The sequence below is a fragment of the Aphelocoma coerulescens genome, chromosome 9, assembly GCF_041296385.1.
Source record: "Aphelocoma coerulescens isolate FSJ_1873_10779 chromosome 9, UR_Acoe_1.0, whole genome shotgun sequence".
Lineage (NCBI taxonomy): Eukaryota > Metazoa > Chordata > Aves > Passeriformes > Corvidae > Aphelocoma > Aphelocoma coerulescens.
Window position 1 is genome coordinate 17,710,076 of NC_091023.1, and position 18,206 is coordinate 17,728,281.

Consider the following 18,206-nt stretch of genomic DNA (forward strand, 5'->3'; position numbering starts at 1 on the left):
TGCAGACCTTGGCGTCGAGAGAGCTTGTTCTCACTTCTATACAATCTCAGCAGAGGAACTGGGATATGAAACAAAGTCCTTTCTTAATAATCCAGCTCTGGAGAGTCGTCATATCCATCTCTGGACTTGAAGGATACGATTCTCCTTTGCTTACAGTGATAGGTCCCATGCCACTCATCCTCACCTGTTATGGTCTCATTGAAACTGCCTCATCTATCCTCATCTGCCATCTGGCTGGAAGTAGCTCCATCTGGAGACAAACAGCTCTCTGTCACCCACAGCCACACACCCTCCAAGGTGCTGTTCAGGACCCGCTCCCACACCACTCAGCTTTCTCTATGGGGTGTCCAGCTCCAGTGGGATGTTTATCCGTTTTTCCTGAATCCTGTTGTGTAAATGATGCTAATTTCAGCTTGCTGTGATGTGTGGGCTTGCTGGAACATGACTATAAATCCAAATCTGATCATTTTCTTGTAATGGACAGGGTGGTGAAATTGCATTGCTGCCTTTAACCTCAGGCTGTCCTTAGACCAAACCAGACTCTTCACAGCCCCTGCATCAGTAAATCAAACAGCTTTTGAATCGATGCACATAAAAGTCAAGGGAGAGAAGTTACAGATGGAAAAGACCCATTGTGCCTTGAGCCTGTCCTGCTGCAGAGGGGGGTAAGGCTCTCTTAGGAATTCAAGGCAAAGCTCCAAGCCTGCCGGCTGAGGCCAGACAGGGTGAGAGTCCTGCCTGGGGAAATATGCGGGGGGGGGGGGGGGGGGAACTGCCTAAATTTCCTGCAGGTTTTCCATTCTGCTCATCTCTGCATTTTATTCCCTTGGCTTTATTTTTTGGGCAAGAAAATTGATGTTAGTTGTATATTCAACAAACCCAATACGTTCATTCTCCTGATCATTGTTCTTTACTCAGGGCTATGTTTGACTTTTCCTTAGAAGCATATTTCTCTCACCTAATATTTAGTTTAAGATCGTAGGAGCTGGATGTAAAACCTTCTGGGACATTTTAATCTGCCAAGAGGCTGCTTGAAAGCAGAAGTTATCCAGAGTATTTCAGTAGCATATTTAGAAAACATCACCCCCAAATTCTGTGTTGCCCATTTCCCTTTCATCTCCCTGCCAACTTTTATTGGTTGTTTTAACCCCAATCGGCTGTCGGTACCTTACTCCCCTCCCCCTTGGGTTTCCATGTCTTTGAAAATCCTGGTAACCAGAAGGTTCATGTGTTGTGCTTTGCAATCATTTAAGACCAAGAATAATACAGCCAGAGCCAGCTGGATCCCTGGCTCTGTATTGATACAACTGTTCCCCTTAACCTGCCCACACTCAGTGCTACAACTGCAAATCTGAGGCTGAACCAGAGCAGTGCTGGGCGGTGCTGTGAGCCCTGATCCATGGCCCTGCCTGCACCCCCAGCAGAGCATCCCATGGCCAGAGAGCACCTGCCTTTGGGTGTTGTCTGCTGGGGACCTTGGGAACTTGATAAGTTGCATGTGTTTTTCTGACACGGATCTTCTCAGAACCAGTGGTCCCAATGGTCATTCTGATTCCCTTGATCTGGAGCCAGTTTCTCCTGAGCAGTCCTCCTCTGGCAAGGCTCTTGCTGAAGGCTGGCCAGTCTGAGTGATTGCTTCTCCTGGAGGTCTCTTCCTATGAGCCCAAACAACACTTGTGAGCATGGTTAAGAACTGGAACAGGCACCCAGAGAGGCTGTGAGAAACTTAAACTTGGAGATTGCTAGAACTCAACTGGAAAAGGCCAGCCTGATCCAACTTTGAAGTTATCCTGCATTGCTTGGACCAGAGACTTGCAGCAGAAGAGGGCATTAGTTAGCAAGACACTGCCTGACTTTGACTTCATGAACATCAAGGGTGTATGTTGAGTTCTCATGCCACCACTGCCTTTGGCTGCCAGATTATGTAGATTACTTTCCATGTTTTCAGTATTTTAAACTTTTTTTTTGTTACCTTTTGTTATTCATCTCTTCATGAAGTTTCTGCAGACTCCTTCTTGTTTGTCCCTGGATCACATCCTGGTTGGTAGATGTATGCTCTCCCAGTCATTGACCATCTCAGAGTATGCTTCTAGTCTGGAATGTTCATCCAGTATTCTTTATTTCCCCCTTATCCATCAGATTGTTTCCTGCTTTGGAACTAATCAACTCCTTAATGTCAGGTAAACTGGGAAAAAGCAAATCCAAAGGCTGAAGGGTGTAACACACACAGGGTGTGAATGTCTCCTCTGCAGGAATGTCTGGGGGGACATTAGCTGATGGGGAATGTGGAACAGGAAGGCTAGTTCCAGCATTCTGTGACTCCCTGTGGCACTATCAGTTCTCTGGGTGCTTAACTGTTTGTTTCTCCCTTAATGAAAACTTGTCTCAGATGAAACCACCATAATAGAAAGCTGATGTTCTGGAGCATTCCCAAGTGTAGGTTAATATTTACAAGCTATCAGGCTCAGGTTTTATCTCCATCCCTTGCTGGCACAGAGATAAAATCCTTTTAAAAATCCTTTTTGATCCTTCTGGTTCATGACATGGCTTTAGTAAGACACTTTCCATATGGAACAGGCAAATGTCTTAATGGAAATGTAAGTTTTTCTCATCCTTTCAGGGACTAGTAACAGATGAGGAGCCCCCCATGTACCAGGGGGCATGGCTTATAACGGAGCACAAGTGATGGAGAGTATTTCTGCAGGATACTTGTGCTAGGAAATGTCAGAGTATTAATTCTGCCTCAATGGCTTAAGATCATGTTTACCTAATGGACTTACATTTGCATTTTGCAGGTGTTGTGTTAATATTAATGTGTTGTCTGAATTGTTAATATTTCTTCACGTCAACATTACATTAATGAAGGCTGCAGGGGATGGAGAAAAGACCTGGCTAATTAATTAAATCGGCAAAAAGCATCTTTAACTTTCCATTGTGCTGCCCTTTGCTTCCACCTAATGGGTCTTGGCATTTCTGGTCAGCAGCCACGTAGCACACGCTGCTGTATGGAGCACTCAGCAATGGGTTTGCTAATTTTTCTGACCCATAAATCACTTGCATAAACTTTTAATGGCAAGGGAAAGTGCCTTTCATTCCTGCTTCCTCCTTCCAGTGGGAAAGGCAGTCTGATAACAGGCAGTGCTGGCCTAATGTGTGGGGCTGGAGACTTTCCCGTCAGCAGAGGGGCTGTCTGCATTCATTCAGGAATTCTTTCCGTTCTCCTCTTAGCCAGACTCTGGATGACATTAATATTATGTGTCTTGTCATAAGCCATGATTTCGGAGCCAGTGCCGTATCAGACTGCACGTCTCAGGAATGTGAACTGCCAGTCTGGCTGTGGGCGCTGGCGGTGAGGTATCTCCCCTCTCTTCTGTCCCATCCCAGCCCCAGCCTGGCTCTGAGCTCATTCACCCACCAAGAATTGCCATGGGCTGGAGAAAACTCAGGTCTCAGGTCCCTGCTCTGGCCCCGGGTGGCTGGGCAGCACCCTTGCTTGGGAGCATCCTAATGTATTCCCAGATGTAAGGCTTGCCAGCCCATCACTGTCATGAGACCTGTTAGATGAGCACAGCATTGTGCATTAGTGATCCATCCTTTTCCCTTCCCTGTGGCCCTGCAGAGTGGGAGCAGGGCCCTTGCCATCATAGCTGCCTCTGAGAGATGAGATCTTGGTGAGCTGGTGGCTCCTTCGAAAGACAAAATGGATCCGACACAGATCTGTGGGAGGCAGGCCTGGGATTCCAAACTGCACAGCTCCTGGAGATAAACTCAAGGATGGCAAACTCTTTCACATTGTCTTCCCCACAAAGGTGAAGGGGTTGTGCATTCAGGAAGGGTTTTTAAACGTTGCTGTCACTTCAGTGCTGACACCCAGCACAGGTGCGAGGGCGGTGTGGCAGTGCCACGCTCAGCCCTGGGGACTGGAGGCATTCCTAGAAGGGGATGTGTATGAGGCTGTGTGCCCACGCTGAGCGAGCAGCACTCCATGGGCTTCTTTGGGGCCCATTAAAAAGGGATTTCTTGAGATAGGAAGGCCATTCCTGGATGGAGATCTCCCTCTATATGTGATGCTGAGGGTAAAGTCCTCTGCCCTGGGCTCAAAGATATGATAGCCCTGAGAGAATTATGGAGAACACTGGAGCTGAGTATGAGGAATCCTGCTGAAGTTGTGCTTCCACATTGTGTGTGGCCCAGCACATGGGTGCAGGTCTAAGCTTTCATCCCTGGCCCACAGCAGCTGAAGACTCTGTTTTGGCACAGAGGGGCACTTCAGCACCATGCCAGGAGTCTGAAGGTTGTCACCAATTTGCACGAAAAGGAGCAGACTGCAGTCATATTAACCTTTAATGATGAGGCACAGCCCTCAGTGACTGCGTCCTCTGCAACTCCGACACTTCAGTCCAATGATGCCATTTGAATCAAGACAGGATGGAGGATGGTAGGACAGGCAGGTGTTGACTTTATCCCTTCCATATGAACCACAGATGAGGGTGAGGAGCTCCAGGCCAAGCAGGGTGCATTTTCCACCCACACAGCTGAGAGACAAGAGATGCCAAAGGCTCTGTGGCCACTCGTGCCATCCAGCGCTGCGACGTCTGGCCTGACGCTGTGCTGCCAGATTAAGTCAGCAATTTCGTTTAACAGGGCTGCAAAGTGACGTTGATAATTTCACAGGAACTCAGGCAAATGGCTGAGGTTTTTCTAGTGGTCTAAATCTCTGTGTGCAAACCAGTACATCAGGCTTTGAGCAGTTAATTCCTAATCATGCCAAATGCCTTCAAGAGCCCAGCGTCAGTATTGAGAGCTTAAAACAGTTTTCCACTGTACCACTGATAATTTGGATAAAGCAAAGAGAGCAGTCTTGTGGCATTACCAGCCTCAAGGTGTGAGAGTGGTCCGTAAGTGACATTTGTATTCAGAGAACCCTCCCCATGCATTTGTGTTGTAGGCATCTATTACTGGGAAGGCACCATAGCTAATATAAAGGGCATTCTTTATACCCCAGAAAGGGAGTTCATTATAGGGAAAAGCCATTCTAGCTTAGTAAGAAATGAATCTAAAACTGCCTCAGAGCTGCTATTCTCATCAAGTTTCAATGTTAGCAGTTTTAACCAGGAGCTAATTGAGCAATCTCAGAAAGTGGAGTAATTCCATTATTCAGCTATGCTTTGTGCAAGGCTACTGCTAGCTGTGAGAGGAGCACAAATGACTTTCATCAAGCCACGAACTGCCAGCATTCTTGCCTTTTACTACTTTTTCTTTCAAAAAAAAGTAGGTCTTTTGGTCTTTTGGCAACTGTCACTGGCAACAGGAGCTCCACACCAACATTGCAAGCCTCATATGTAACACTACAATCCAATTTCTTTGGATAATAGGGAATTTGATTTTCATGGCTCTTCAGGCAGCAGTTTTGTTCCAGAGTGGATGGCTGAAGATGCTCCTGTTTGTTGGACAGGCAGAGTGTCACCAAGAAAACAGCACACTGTTCTTGCATAATTTTGCATGGAAAAGAGCCATTGCAAGTGCCAGCCCAGCTACTCACCAAAGAGCATGATTCTGTCATTGGCTGTGCTCTCAGGAGATGTGGGATTAGCTAATGTTGGTTTTAGAAGAGCTTTTATAGAAACCTCTCAAGTTCCTCTGCTTCATGGAAGAGCTGTAATCAAAAATAAATGAACACGATTTAAAGAAAAGAAGAAAAAGTCATACCACATCCAGCGTCTTTGGACTTAACACCCTGGAGAGGGTTTGTTGGTTGAGCCGTGGTGCTTTTTCTTTACTGTTTTCTTTCAGCTGATGCTGCTCCTGTTGGTTGTGAACAGGACTATTTGCAGCCTTTGTGGAAGGTGACTTTGTGGGTGAATGCAGCAGGATTTAGAGTCCCATTCGCAGGAGGTAGCTGTAGATCTTCTGTTTGTTATGAGATTGTGCTGTAGCAATTATCCCCTCCAAGCCAGCAGAGAGTGCAGGCTCTCAGCAGTGTACTGCCCTTAGCAAGGGAACATAAATCCATCAGTGTCTTTAGAGCCCTCTCAGACACACACAAACACATCAGGGCTGCCTTTCTCAGCACCAGCCTCTCATGGCACTGTTTGGTTCAAGTGTGACGCTTTCAAAGCTATACTGTCATAACCCTGCTTGGACACAGCCTGGAGCTGGACACACCTGAGGCAGGCACATAGGTACAGTTTGAGAAACCAGAGGCCTTTGACTGCAGGTTGAAGCACAAACCCATGCTGAGCTGGGATGGTAAATCCATCCATAGATGGGAAGAAATTAGAACAGCAGAAGTCTTGTTCCTTTTGTAGGAAGGAGTAAGTGCTATGAGGGAGAGATGAGATTGAGGAGCAGATGAGATATTTTAAGGGGTTAGGAGAAAGAAGTTTGGTAACCCTTGTAGAAGTGGTGGGTCACATTTGGCTCTAGTCTGAGCTGCTGAAAAGGTGCTGGGGATTACTTGGTGGCAGCTCACCCAGCCAGAGGTACCACCATTGGAAGGGGGGCTCAGACTCCAGCTCAGAACAGCTCAGCTCTGTCCTTTTGGGAGCAGGTTTCCACAATGAGCTACACGTGAAGAAAAGACCAACTTCTCCAGTCTGTCAAAAGCCAAGAACCCTGCCATGAAAGAGCTGTGTGGTGTTTTGGGTTTCTCTCTCACACCTCAGCTGTGATAACTCTTCCAAAACCTGGATGTACCCATCAGTTACATCTTGCAGGAAGGGATGAAGGTGAAGAAGGCAGTGTGGGGGAAGAGCTGTGCTCATCTGTCCAGCCCCACTTCACTGCCGTTTGCTCTGAAGCCCCTGGTTCTGTTACCCTTGTGGAACAGCAGGTGTTTTAGTGTCCTTTTGCTTTAAGGAAGCTGCCTGCCTCCTTCCTGCACTTACTGGATTGCACACAAAGTACTCCTTGTCTCTCCCTTTCAGCGAACCCTGCTTAGCTAATGTCATTTGTCAAGTTAATCAGAGATAGTGGGCACTTCGATGGCTGCTGTGCAGCCTAGCTGCATTGCCATGGAGACAAGCAGCCAAACAGGCATTTTACTTGCCCTGCCTCTCTTTGCAGAGATTTGCCATGAGAAAACATTTTTTTATTTGCCATCAAACAAACAACTTGCTGAGGGCGTCAGTAGTTTTTCAAGGCTGCTATCCAGGGATTGGGAAGGGTCTACCTAACCTTCAGTGGAGCAAATAGTAATGCTAATACTAAAGCAGGTCAAGGGTCTGAATGTGTAGCTCCTCTTTACACATCCCATAGATGTTTGGTGCTGGAAGGAGTGTCCAAGAGGAGTTACAGCCCAGTAGCTTGCATTTGGGGCTGTTACTGAGATATCATCAAGCCACTTCAGCTGGATGGTTTCATAGGTGACTGTTGGCCTACAGAAGTTGTGACTATGAAAGATACTTTGAAAAGCACCAAGACTTGCATTTAAGACCCTCTCAGGAGCTTGAAGTCTCCCCAGAAGTTGGTGAGATGTAGGCACTGGCATGCCCTGGTCACATTTGAAACTCAGAGGTGAGTGTAAGCCATACACTCCATCTGACCTCTTGCATAAGGCAGGCTGAGGATGAGTTTCATCCACATAACTCATAAGCAAAATCTGGCTGTTGAAAGAGCTGACAAGAGGTGTACATGTTACATGGCTCAAAAGCCATCCCATCACTCCCTCTCCTTCCCCTCACATGTTAAATGATGCATGGAACAGGTTTGGAAATGCTCCCTCCTGCAGCGTGGTTAGCAGGACAGCTGGGATCTGCAGGCACCTATGGGAGGGGCAGGCACCTACAGGAGGGACAGCCACCTGTTGACCCCTAGCCCTGTCTGTGGGATGGCAGAGGAAACCTCACATCAGCACAGAAAGGGCAAAAGTTCAGATCAGATTGTTTATGGGATTTTATGGAGCCAGGAGCCAAGGATAGCTCAGCTAATCCAGAGGAAACTGTAGCGATGCCGTTAGAATGCATTTCACATGGGATTCATTCAGTGTGCATTCAGATGGACCAGTCTTTCTGTCTCCGTTTTTTTAGCCATGAAATATTTTTCTTTGTACTCCTGTCTGCCAGCTACACTGAGCCAGACTCCAAGCTCGGCTGTTTTAAGAAAAAAACCCACAGAAACCCCAAAACCTCTTGTCGTTTGACCTGCCGACAAGTTAGCAGGGCTTCAGCACAGCTCCCAGCAACATCAGGCACGGGGCTGAGTCCATGCTCTGCCAGCCGTCCCCTGCTCCTACCAGCCCCAGCATCCATTGCTTTTCTTCAAGCCACAGTGTAGTGCTTGCTGAGTTGAAGCCCTGGTGAGAACGTGAGCTAGAAGTGCAACTGAAAGGCCATGTGGGGAGGGCAGGAAGGCAGCAGCTTTGCTGTGCCCTCCAGCTCATCAGCACCTGAAGCCTTGCCAGCATCATGGGCAGTCCTAGTCCTAGCTCGTCCTCTTGAGTCACCAACATCCCATGCAGTCTCAGCATGAGCTCCCCTTGGGAATAAGGTTTTCCTTTCAGGTGCAGTGAGGTCACCACATTAAGCTGTTTCGTGCAGATCTTGTCTCCCTCCTTGTGTCCTGAGACCGGGACCCCATTGCTCTGCTGGAAAAGGCGACGTGGCTTAACTCCAGGCACAGGTGCAAGCTCCTTCACTGTCCCCAGCCTGTTCCCTCTGACCCTGGCAAGCTCTCACATGCTCTGGGTTACCCCAGCTGTGACTTGTGCCTTCTGGAAGCTGCTTTCCTCTCCCTGAACTCCTGATGTTTAGAACAAATCTGACTAGGAGTTACGGAGCAGCCCCACACTCTTCCCTTTCAAGTTGCAGGACTGCTGCAGCAGGGTGCATTTGGGGAGCACCCCCCCAGAGATCCAGAGCTGGGAAGGACCTTCTGTCCCTGCAGGGAGTTTTGGCCTCAGCCCAGAGGGAATTGCAGCCTTCCAGGGCACTCTGGTTCGTTAACCTGAGCTGACACAAACCAACCGATCAGATCCTGGGGCTTCTTTTCCTCCCAAATACAGGACAGTGTCCAACCTTATCCACGTTACCTGCTCCTTGAAAGCCCGAACTGCAGATGCATCTCCCAGAGCCTGCCTCTGCCATTGGGTGAGAGATCAAGAGTAGTTCTTCAATTCTGAATATCCATAGTCACATCCTGCACACCCTGTCATGGGTGCAAAGCTCCTGGGTGCTTCCCAGGATGGGATTTTGCAGAGCAAAGTGGGTAGTTTGTGCTGTTAGTTTTACTTCAAGAATAAAAGCATCCCTGGCAGGAGGGTGCTCAGGTATGAGCTTCCATTCAGTACCTACAACATCAGAATGAGGATATCTCCAGGAAATTGTAAAAGCCCAGGCCCCAGAATGGTAAAACAAAATGCAGAACTTAATAGTCAGGTAGAAATTGCATCCAGCCAAAAGTGTCACTGTGGATAAGAGATGAAGACTTCACACTTCAGTGCACAGCAGGAACAGGAATGGCAGGGTCTGCTGCAGCATTTACTTACAGTGTTCATCTCTGGGATGTGCAATGAGCATGTGTTGCCTGTGACAAAGAGGAGATTTTGTTCACAGGTATTTATTGCTTTGTCCTTAAAAATAGGTTTGCATCTCCTTCCATCGAGGCCACAGTTCAAGGGAGATGCTGGGACTCCATGGCCAACCTTTGTCCGAGCGTGCATCTGTGTAGCTGAGGCTAATGCTGGAAATATCTCCCTCTTTCCTGGCACCAAAGCCCATGGGAAGGAGAGGTACTGCCTTTTGCAGTCTGCCCTGTTTTCCGTGCCTCGCTGTGACCTGGCTCGGGCAGAAAGGGCTTCCCAGGTGCGAGCATGGGCTGGCACAGCCTCACACCTGTCCTCAGGCCACTGTCCCTCCCGTGCCGCTGCTGTGAGAGTGGTGTGTCACCCTCTCTCAGGAGATGGGCATGGCCGGGCCGTAACCCCCTGGCTGCCACTGGCTGTCCCACGGCCGGGGTGCCCAGTGCCCCGGGGCCATGCTGTCCCACACCCCGGGCCACACTGTCCCTCACCCCCTGGAGCCGCTGGCCATAGAGGGACCGAGGTTGCCATCTGCCGGTTCAGCTGCACAGGAACAGCAAGAGCCTGGCTCAACCCTCTTGGAAGTGGCCCCTCAGGAGTGTGTCCTGATCCTGCTCGGGTCACAGGGCATTGCCCACCCCCGACCCAGCCCGTGGCCTCTGGTAGCATATCCCCATGGGCAGGTGTTCCAGGGGACAGGGCGGGCAGCCCATTCCCATTTAGGCTGTGCTGTTCCCGTCCCACCCACACTGCCCCTGGGCCAGGATGTCCCTCCTGCCCTCCCTGTGGGGCCTGAAGTGTTGGCCTCTGGCACAAAACCCTCTGTGAGAATCCACAGGGCTCTTAATAAGGGAGCTCCTTCCCATTAAAGACTAATATTTCTACTGCTGATTATCCCTGTCAGGTGCTTATTCCTCCTCTGAGCTTGTCTTTATTTCCTTTCTCTTTCAAGTTCTTGGCAAGTACTCCCAGGCTGGGAATGTATCACTGCTGTAGGAGTACCCCAGGAGTGCAGCATCCTGCCCATCTCACCTGGCCAGTCTCCCCAGCAGTGGCCAGGGCTGGGAGCTGCAGGAATGTTGGCTCCAGCCCTGGTGCCCCAGCCAGCCCTGCAAAATCACTGCTTTGCCTGCAGGAGCAATGAGGCTGAGCTGGCATAATCAGCAACAGCTCACTCAGGCATTGCTGGGAGGATGAGGTTACTTCTGTAAATCTATTATCTTTTTTGGCAATTACCACCAGTTAGGAGCCCTGGGAATACATGCAGGAAATAGCAGGAAGCCCAGTTGAGCACATCTCTTGCTTATCAAGCCCAGTTAAACAAGTCCCCGTGGCACAGCCCTGCTGCTGGTAGCACAACCCATACACACACCAATGATCCCTAGTGCTGGGATTGCTTTCCTTAGCACTGCGTAGCCCCAGAGGTTTCCATGCAATGCATGTACATTCAGAGATGGAAAGTGAGGGGCTCACCCCAGCCTGGAGTACCCCAGCAGTCTGCAGGTTGTCTAGAGGAGCCTATGGAGTCTCTGCATCTCCTAGATGCCAAAGGCAGCCCCACTGTAGCAGCACTGGTGGCTTGTCCTGCCCGGGGACAGTGCTGTGTTGTGCTGTGGGTGGGAGCCTGGCGTGGGGCAGGGCTCGGTGGCTGGGCCTGACCACACATGTCGAGCTTGGGATGGGGGAACGAGCGAGACGCTGTTTTCTCTGGCCCAGGAAGACAGAGATGTGTGTTTGTTTTCCATGCTATCTTTCACATGGCGTTTGTTTTGCTTGTCAAGCGTTTCAGGAGATAAAATGACCTAAAGGGAGATTATTTTATCCTAATTTAAGCTGTCAATTTATCACTGACTTCTGCTTGTCTGCACCAGCAGGACAGCTTACTCTGAGTCCCTGGGGAAGCCTCCGCTAGAAAGTGAGAATTTGGGGGGGATTTGCTGCAGTCTCACAGCTAATCTGTGCTTATAACAGCAACTGCAAGCTGCTCCCCTGTCCCCCTGTGTCGTATTAGTTCCCATCACTGTGGACTGGCTTGGCTTCCAAGGGGCCTCCCCTGTCTAACCAGGGCCTGGGGTTGTTTTTCTCGTGCTGCAGGCTGGTGGAGGAGTTCATGCTGCTGGCAAACATGGCTGTGGCCCATCAGATCTACCGCTCCTTCCCCAAGCAGGCCTTCCTCCGCCGCCACCCCCCGCCCCAAACCAAGCTGCTGAAAGACCTCATGGACTTTTGCAACCAAGTCGGCCTCGACATTGACTTCAGCAGTGCGGGGACCCTGCATGTGAGTGCACTGGCCTGGCAGGGCCATGGGGGTGGGCAGCTACGTGGTGGTGTGTTTGTGGCAGCGTGTGCTTTATTCTCTGTCCCTCTCTGCCCAGGAAAAGCTAACAACTATGCCATGCCAAAATGAAACACCTCCTTTACACGCTGTTGATCCCATTAGTGCTGGGCAGGGGTGGCCCAGCCTGTCCTGGTCAGCCATGTTGTGCACAGAGGTTAGAGCAGGGTGGGAAGGACCTTGCAAGTGACCCCTGCGCTGCCCTCTCTGCAATGGGAAGGATGTTTCAGTGCAAGAGCACTCACTGAGACACTCAGATTTCCTTCTCTGGGCACGTCCTAGGCAGGGAATTTGATCCATACCACGAGGAAAGTAGCTCTGCAAGGGGCTGTTTCTGTCTGGGCTGCTGCAGGTCTCAGGGAGGGCAGGGTGGGGAGCGGGGTGACTGGGAAGGACTGGAGAGCAGTGCTGGGAAAGGTCAGATGCAGCCAGTGCAAGAAATATCCAACCACTCCTCTGCTGAGCATGTCCTGAGGCTGAACTCCAGCTGAATAGCACAGCGCAGGTTCCAGGATTTTCTTTACTCACCGCAACTGGACTGTGGATAATCCTCTGTTAATCCCATCCCCGCTGGCCTCCTGCACACCCCTCTATCAGCTGGGACTGCTTTCCCCACTTGCTGGCTGTGCCCAGCATATGTCAGCAGATGCAAGGCTGCTCACTCAGCTCTTCTCCTGCACTTTGAACCCTCCAGCCCTTCCTCACTGCTAGCCCCAGGCAGTGACCTCCCATATCCATGTCTCCCCAGAGTCCCATTAGTCCCTGTGCTGAAGCTCTCAGAAGCTGGATGGGAGCCAGGTACAGGTCAGGAGAGAGTTTGCGGGCTCTCTCTCACGCTGCACAACTGGGGACAGAGCCAGCAGTCCCCATGCCCCAGGTGCTCCCTGCCATTGAGCCCCGGAGGAGAGCCAGTGCTCAGGACCGTGTGTGCAGTCCTACTTGGGCTGCTGAGACCACGGCAAAGCCCAATTTCATGTGCACCTTTTGGCTTACAAGGGGATTTGCAGGAAAAAGGGGAATTTGGCTTTGACAGGCTGCTGTTAGCACCAGTGAGATCTGCCTGGGTCCCTTTACCACCCATAACATGCCAACACTGAATGCTCTCTCTTTTCTCCTCCAGAAAAGCTTAAGTGAAACATTTGGTGCTGACCAATATTCCAGAGCAAGGAAAGAAGTGCTGACCTACATGTTCTCCAGGCCCATGCAGGTGAGAACAGCGCTGTGCTGTCGGGCATGTCTGCTTGTAGCTTTTCTGCTGTGGCTCCATCTTCAATTCTCACCCCTTCTGCGTTACCAAGCTGGTTGTTGCACACAGAGGGAGTGAATGAACACTGAACGTGGTGTTCCAGGGCTGCCAGCAGCTTCGTCCAGTGCCTCCAGCCCTGTGCAGCTGGCCGTGGGAGTATCCCTTGAGCAACAAAGCTTCACTGGGTGGCAAGGTCAGGCTGTGTCTTTCCTCACTGCTTGCAGTGTCCCTGTTGGGATATTTCACCCTTGAAGTTGTCTGAGGGCTGTTAGGAGACTCACAAGGACCCTGTGAGGAGCTGGTGGTGGGCTCCATGGTTCATGTTTGTGCCATTTCTTCACATTGTGATATCCCAACTGGTCCAAAGAAGGAATTAAGAGTAGGGGTGTGCAACTGGCCATAAGCACAGTCTGGTACCTGCTCTTGGAAGCAGGAAAGTTCTGGAAACCCTTTGGTCTCCCTCCAGCCCAGGTGGCTTTCTTTGACAGTCTCTGCAATGGAGACTTGTGCTGCTCACACCAGTTGTCATGTTTGATGCATTTGTAGCTCAGGACACTTATTTGGGTGTTTATCACCATCAAAAAAAGTTCTTGTGAGGGATCACCTGCATTTGCAGCTAGGCACAGCACAACGTCTTCTGAGGAAAGTCCTACCCAATAGGGAGAAGGGGCACATTCCTGAAATTATCTCTCTGCTGTGGCCTGCTTATCACTGCAGGAATGAATCATCTTCCCAACGTCACTCATTTGACTGTCACTCTTCTAATTAGCTTATTTGCTTCATTTACTCATTAGCAGTTGCCTGAAGTCCTGCTTCCGGGACTTAATGCTTGTTTGCAACTGGGACTGGGGTATGAGGCCATTTAGTAAATCACCCCCTCATGTGTGTCTAGCTCAGGAGGGCTGCTTTGTAAAGAGCAGGGAGCATCCTCTGGAGCTGGATGCGTTGTCCCAGATCCCATGTCCTGCTTTGGGTTATCCTGGTCCCATCTCTCACATCCTCCTTTTCTGGCAGAAGGTGCACTGATGACACGAATTCCTTTGAGTCCCTCTCTGGTCATGCTGACTGTGGCAGAAGCCTGGGCTTTGCCAGTAGCAGCAGGTGAAGCAAGCCTGGCTGCTGGCCAGGATGGATGAGCAAGGAGAAAGTAACTCGGTTCTGCAGTGGCACCAAGGGGGAGATGGGCTTTTGGGGACCCACTGGCTTGCTGAGATCTTGCCTCTGTGGTGTCCTGAGACTGTGGTTGGAGAAGTGGTGGGAGTGCCTTCAGATACCTTACAGTGGCTCTCATTAAGGTTTAGCCCTGTGAATACATGTTAAATCATTACATGAAAGAGGTATCAAGGTTTTGGGGATGAAGTCTTCTGCAGAGTACACACCAGACAAAGAGGCACTTTTAAAGGAGATATTCCACAAGACATTATTTTGTCAGGACCTAGCCTCATTCCATCATCAGAAGACAAAGGTGCCTGTGTGTTCAGGTGTGCTGTGCAGTCCACTCATGTGGCAAACCTGTTGCCTGGCACACTCCCATTATAGGCAAACCCCCTCAGAAAGGGGCAAACAGCTTCCAGGAGGAATGATCTTTCCCTGTGAGGAGTATTTTTTTTGCTGTCTGCCACCAGCATGAGAGCAGATGGAAGAATCAGCCCCATCCTGCTGGATGTTGCAGTCCCTCATGGGGGAGAGGACAGATTTGAGTGTTGGCAGCTGCAGAACACAGCCACTGAGGGGCCCAGGCCGGTGGCGAGGGCTGGGCCATTGCCCTGACAGATGGTGCAGCGAGCCCGTCTGGCCGGGGCAGTGTGAAGTCACCTGTATCCCTGCATACATCCCAGCTCCCAGTGATAAAGCTGAAGTTTCAGGGACAAGGCTGCAGCTAATTCAGCCTAAACAACCTGTCCACAGGTTTAACCCTTGGTCGTGCCAAGCCTGTGTCTTCCCTCTTCACTGCATGCTGGTGGTCAAGACATCAGCCTCTTGGAGGAGGAGGGAGTTGGGAAGCAACTGGTAATGCGTGTGCCTGAGGGAATGCCTGGATTGGCATGCCAGGAGCCTTGTAACAGATGAAGGAGCAGCGACACACCATTTTTCAGGGGCTCAGTCACTCGGGGATTCAATCTGTCCATGAGAGCAGAGCTGCCCCTGGTTGGCTGGGGCTGATTTATTTCCAGTCTCCTCACAGTTCTCCAGGGATTGCAGCAAACCCTGGGGATTTGAGACCACTTGTGAGTCAAATCTGTTAATGAGAAAACATCTGCTTCATGCCAGGCTGATGTCACCGGGTTGTGCTGTCACAGTGGAGAGGACGGGTGTCAGATATGTGTCAGGCGGGGCTCCCTGCAGGGTGTAACCCTACTGTGGCCTAGGGGAGTATTTTTCTTGTGATACCCAAGCTGCTGCAAATGTCAGTGAGGGTCATGAGCTGCCAAAAGGGTGTCCAAAATGGTGCTGGACCCCACAATGACCAGCACATCATCAAGACAAAGTGCTCCAGGCAACAGCAAGCAGCATCTTTTCTAATTTTAAACAAGGTGGGGCATAACTTGAAACACTGCTAGGCATAGGGCAGGGATGAGCCCTTCCCAGTGTCTTTCTCAGAGCACTTTGACTGGTGCTCTGCTTTCTGAGTGCCTGGCATTGTAGGGACCTTCCTGCCTTCTGCCCAGAAGCCTGGCACAAGTGCCTGGAAGCTCCCTGTGGTTTCATGCTGTCTGTCAGCACAAGGGCACTCATCCCCTCCTGCAGCAGCCTCCGGAGCTCGGCATGTCTCCCTGCCCAGCCGCATTCGGTGGGAGCCGAGCTAATTGAGTGGAGACCGTACTTCGTGGAGTCCATCAGAAACAATTTAATTCTGGGTTGTGGAAATTGGCAGCCACCACAGCTCCTATCCCAGCTCTTGGGTCTCATAATAAGACTGGGACTGATGCTGCTTTTTTTAACCTGCTCTATTTACTTGCCCGGATCAGTGCGTTGCTGCTCAGCAGGAGCTGGCTGCGCCACTGGCCTGGAGAGCGGAGGATACAGCTGCCCAAACCAAGGATCCCAGGATGACTCTGTAATCAGAGGAGGCTACTCCTGTTTTTTTTAAATCACTTGCTCTTATTTTTAAATGGGTTCATTCAATCGCCACTGTGCCGTGACCCCGCCGCCACCCCCCTGACCTGCACAGCCTCCCCTCCCCGCCTGGGCTCGGCCCCCGGTGTTTTCCCAGCCCCAAGAGCTGGTGTTTCACAGATGTGAAAATAAAAGCTGTAACCGGTGGGATGACACAGGAGAGGTTCCTGCTGAAGAGGCTGCTGAGCAGTGGTGCCGCTGTTGCCCTGGTGTTGGTTTAGATGGGCAGTTCAGCCGCTTGGCTCCCCAGCTGTCACGGTGGGATGGAGCAGCAGGGATCATGGCAGGGCTCTCTCTTCCTCCTTGGAAGCCACTCATCCCAGCTCCCAGTGCTCTCCAAGCATGCACAATGGGTGTGTAAAGCCTGCAGCCAGACCCAGAACCAAAGAGCCAGCATGGGAGCTGCTCTGTGAGGCCCCTTGGTGGGAGAACATCTCAGCTGGACTCTCCCCTGGAAAATGGGAGGATGGCAAATGAGCCCCAAGGCCTGAGCAGAAGCAGGAAGCTGCTTAGACCCATGGGTGATGTGAAAGTTGATGCAGTCCTTGGGGCCAGGCAGGGACAGCTGGTAGTCAGAGCTCTCTTTTATTCTGTGCTCAGTTTCTGCAGTGCCTGCCTCATCCCTGCACAGCTCAAACTGAGCAGCAGGTGAAGGACCACCAGCAGACAGGACATCATCAAAGGACCATTGGCTGCTGGCACTGTGTCTGCCGAGCCAGACCCCTCCAGCCTCATGGCACCACCCTTGCTCACACCTCCCCTCGTTTCTCCCCCCCTTCAGATGGCTCTCTACTTCTGCACCGGTGTCCTGGAGAACGAGACCCTTTTTCACCACTACGCCCTGAATGTGCCGTTCTACACTCACTTCACCTCTCCCATCCGCCGCTACGCCGACATCATCGTGCACCGCCTGCTCTCCGCCTCGCTCGGTGTGTGCTGCTCCCCTGCATGGGCTGGGCACTGGGGGACAGGGGCCATGGCATGGCTCTGTAGCAGGAGAGCACACGGGCATGTCATTGTCACTCGTCCCCTTTGCAGGTGCCAGATCTCCCCTCAAGATGGAGAAAGAGGCCATCCAAAAGCAGGCAGATCACTGCAATGACCGGAAGATGGCTTCCAAGAGGGTGCAGGAGCTCAGCGCTGACCTCTTCTTCTCCGTCTTTGTCAGGGTAAGACCCGAGGCTATCTTCTCCCGAGGCATCTCTGGATTTCTCTGGGAAGGCCCAGCCTAGATACCACTGGGAAGGGGGCTGTGTCTGCCCACTTGGCTTTAGGAAAGACAGACAGTGAGAGGACACACTCAGCAACCACCACTGCTGGATTCCAGGACCTGGAGACACTGTTTGGGGATTGCTGGATGAGAGCTACTGTGTAGTGACAGCCCTGTCTCTTGGCAGGAATGTGGTCCTCTGGAGTCAGAAGCCATGGTGATGGGTGTCCTGAGCAAGGCTTTTGATGTCCTGGTGCTGAAGTTTGGAGTCCAGAAGCGCATCTACTGCAATGTAAGTACCTCACCAGTGTGAGACAGTACCAACACTGCCTTGCCAGAGAGGGTCGCAGCAGTCTGGCATCACTGCAGGCAGTGGCTGTCCTGGTACCTTTTTGTGCCAGCCCTGCAACCGGCAGAGCTGTGCCCAAGCTGGGCCAGCCAGAGGGGAGGGAACCTTCCGGGAGTTTCCCTTCCATCCCTCAGCCCAGGCAGGCACAAGGAACTGGGGGGTCTGGATCAACCCAGTATCTGAGGACCAACTTCTCCCTGTGATGTGCTGGGGTTGATCTAGCCCAGGTAAAAGGGAATAAAGCCAGATTCAGAGGACCAGAGATAAGCATGGATCTGAAGCGAGGAAAGGGAGCGAGGCTGGTTTTCATTTCATTTAATCAGACAGTTTGTCTGGGGCTGTGACAGCAGCGCTGTGGGCCAGCACCTGCAGTTGGTGACAGCATCCTCTCTTAATAACCTGGTTATATGGCTGGCAATGACATCTTTAAAC

At 51.1% G+C, this 18,206-nt stretch overlaps 1 protein-coding gene across 4 annotated transcripts in view; it reads left to right on the top strand.

The window, feature by feature from the left end:
• Window positions 1-18,206, top strand: part of DIS3L2 (DIS3 like 3'-5' exoribonuclease 2) — a 184,518-nt gene that overhangs the window by 162,730 nt on the left and 3,582 nt on the right. For 3 of the 4 annotated variants that reach the window (XM_069024458.1, XM_069024459.1, XM_069024460.1), the window contains exons 16-20: window positions 11,612-11,795; window positions 12,973-13,059; window positions 16,997-17,144; window positions 17,254-17,384; window positions 17,613-17,717. In XM_069024458.1, the coding sequence (XP_068880559.1) occupies window positions 11,612-11,795; window positions 12,973-13,059; window positions 16,997-17,144; window positions 17,254-17,384; window positions 17,613-17,717 (655 nt within the window). The remainder of the gene's footprint in view (window positions 1-11,611; window positions 11,796-12,972; window positions 13,060-16,996; window positions 17,145-17,253; window positions 17,385-17,612; window positions 17,718-18,206) is intronic. The other variant, XR_011152723.1, reaches the window with a different exon arrangement.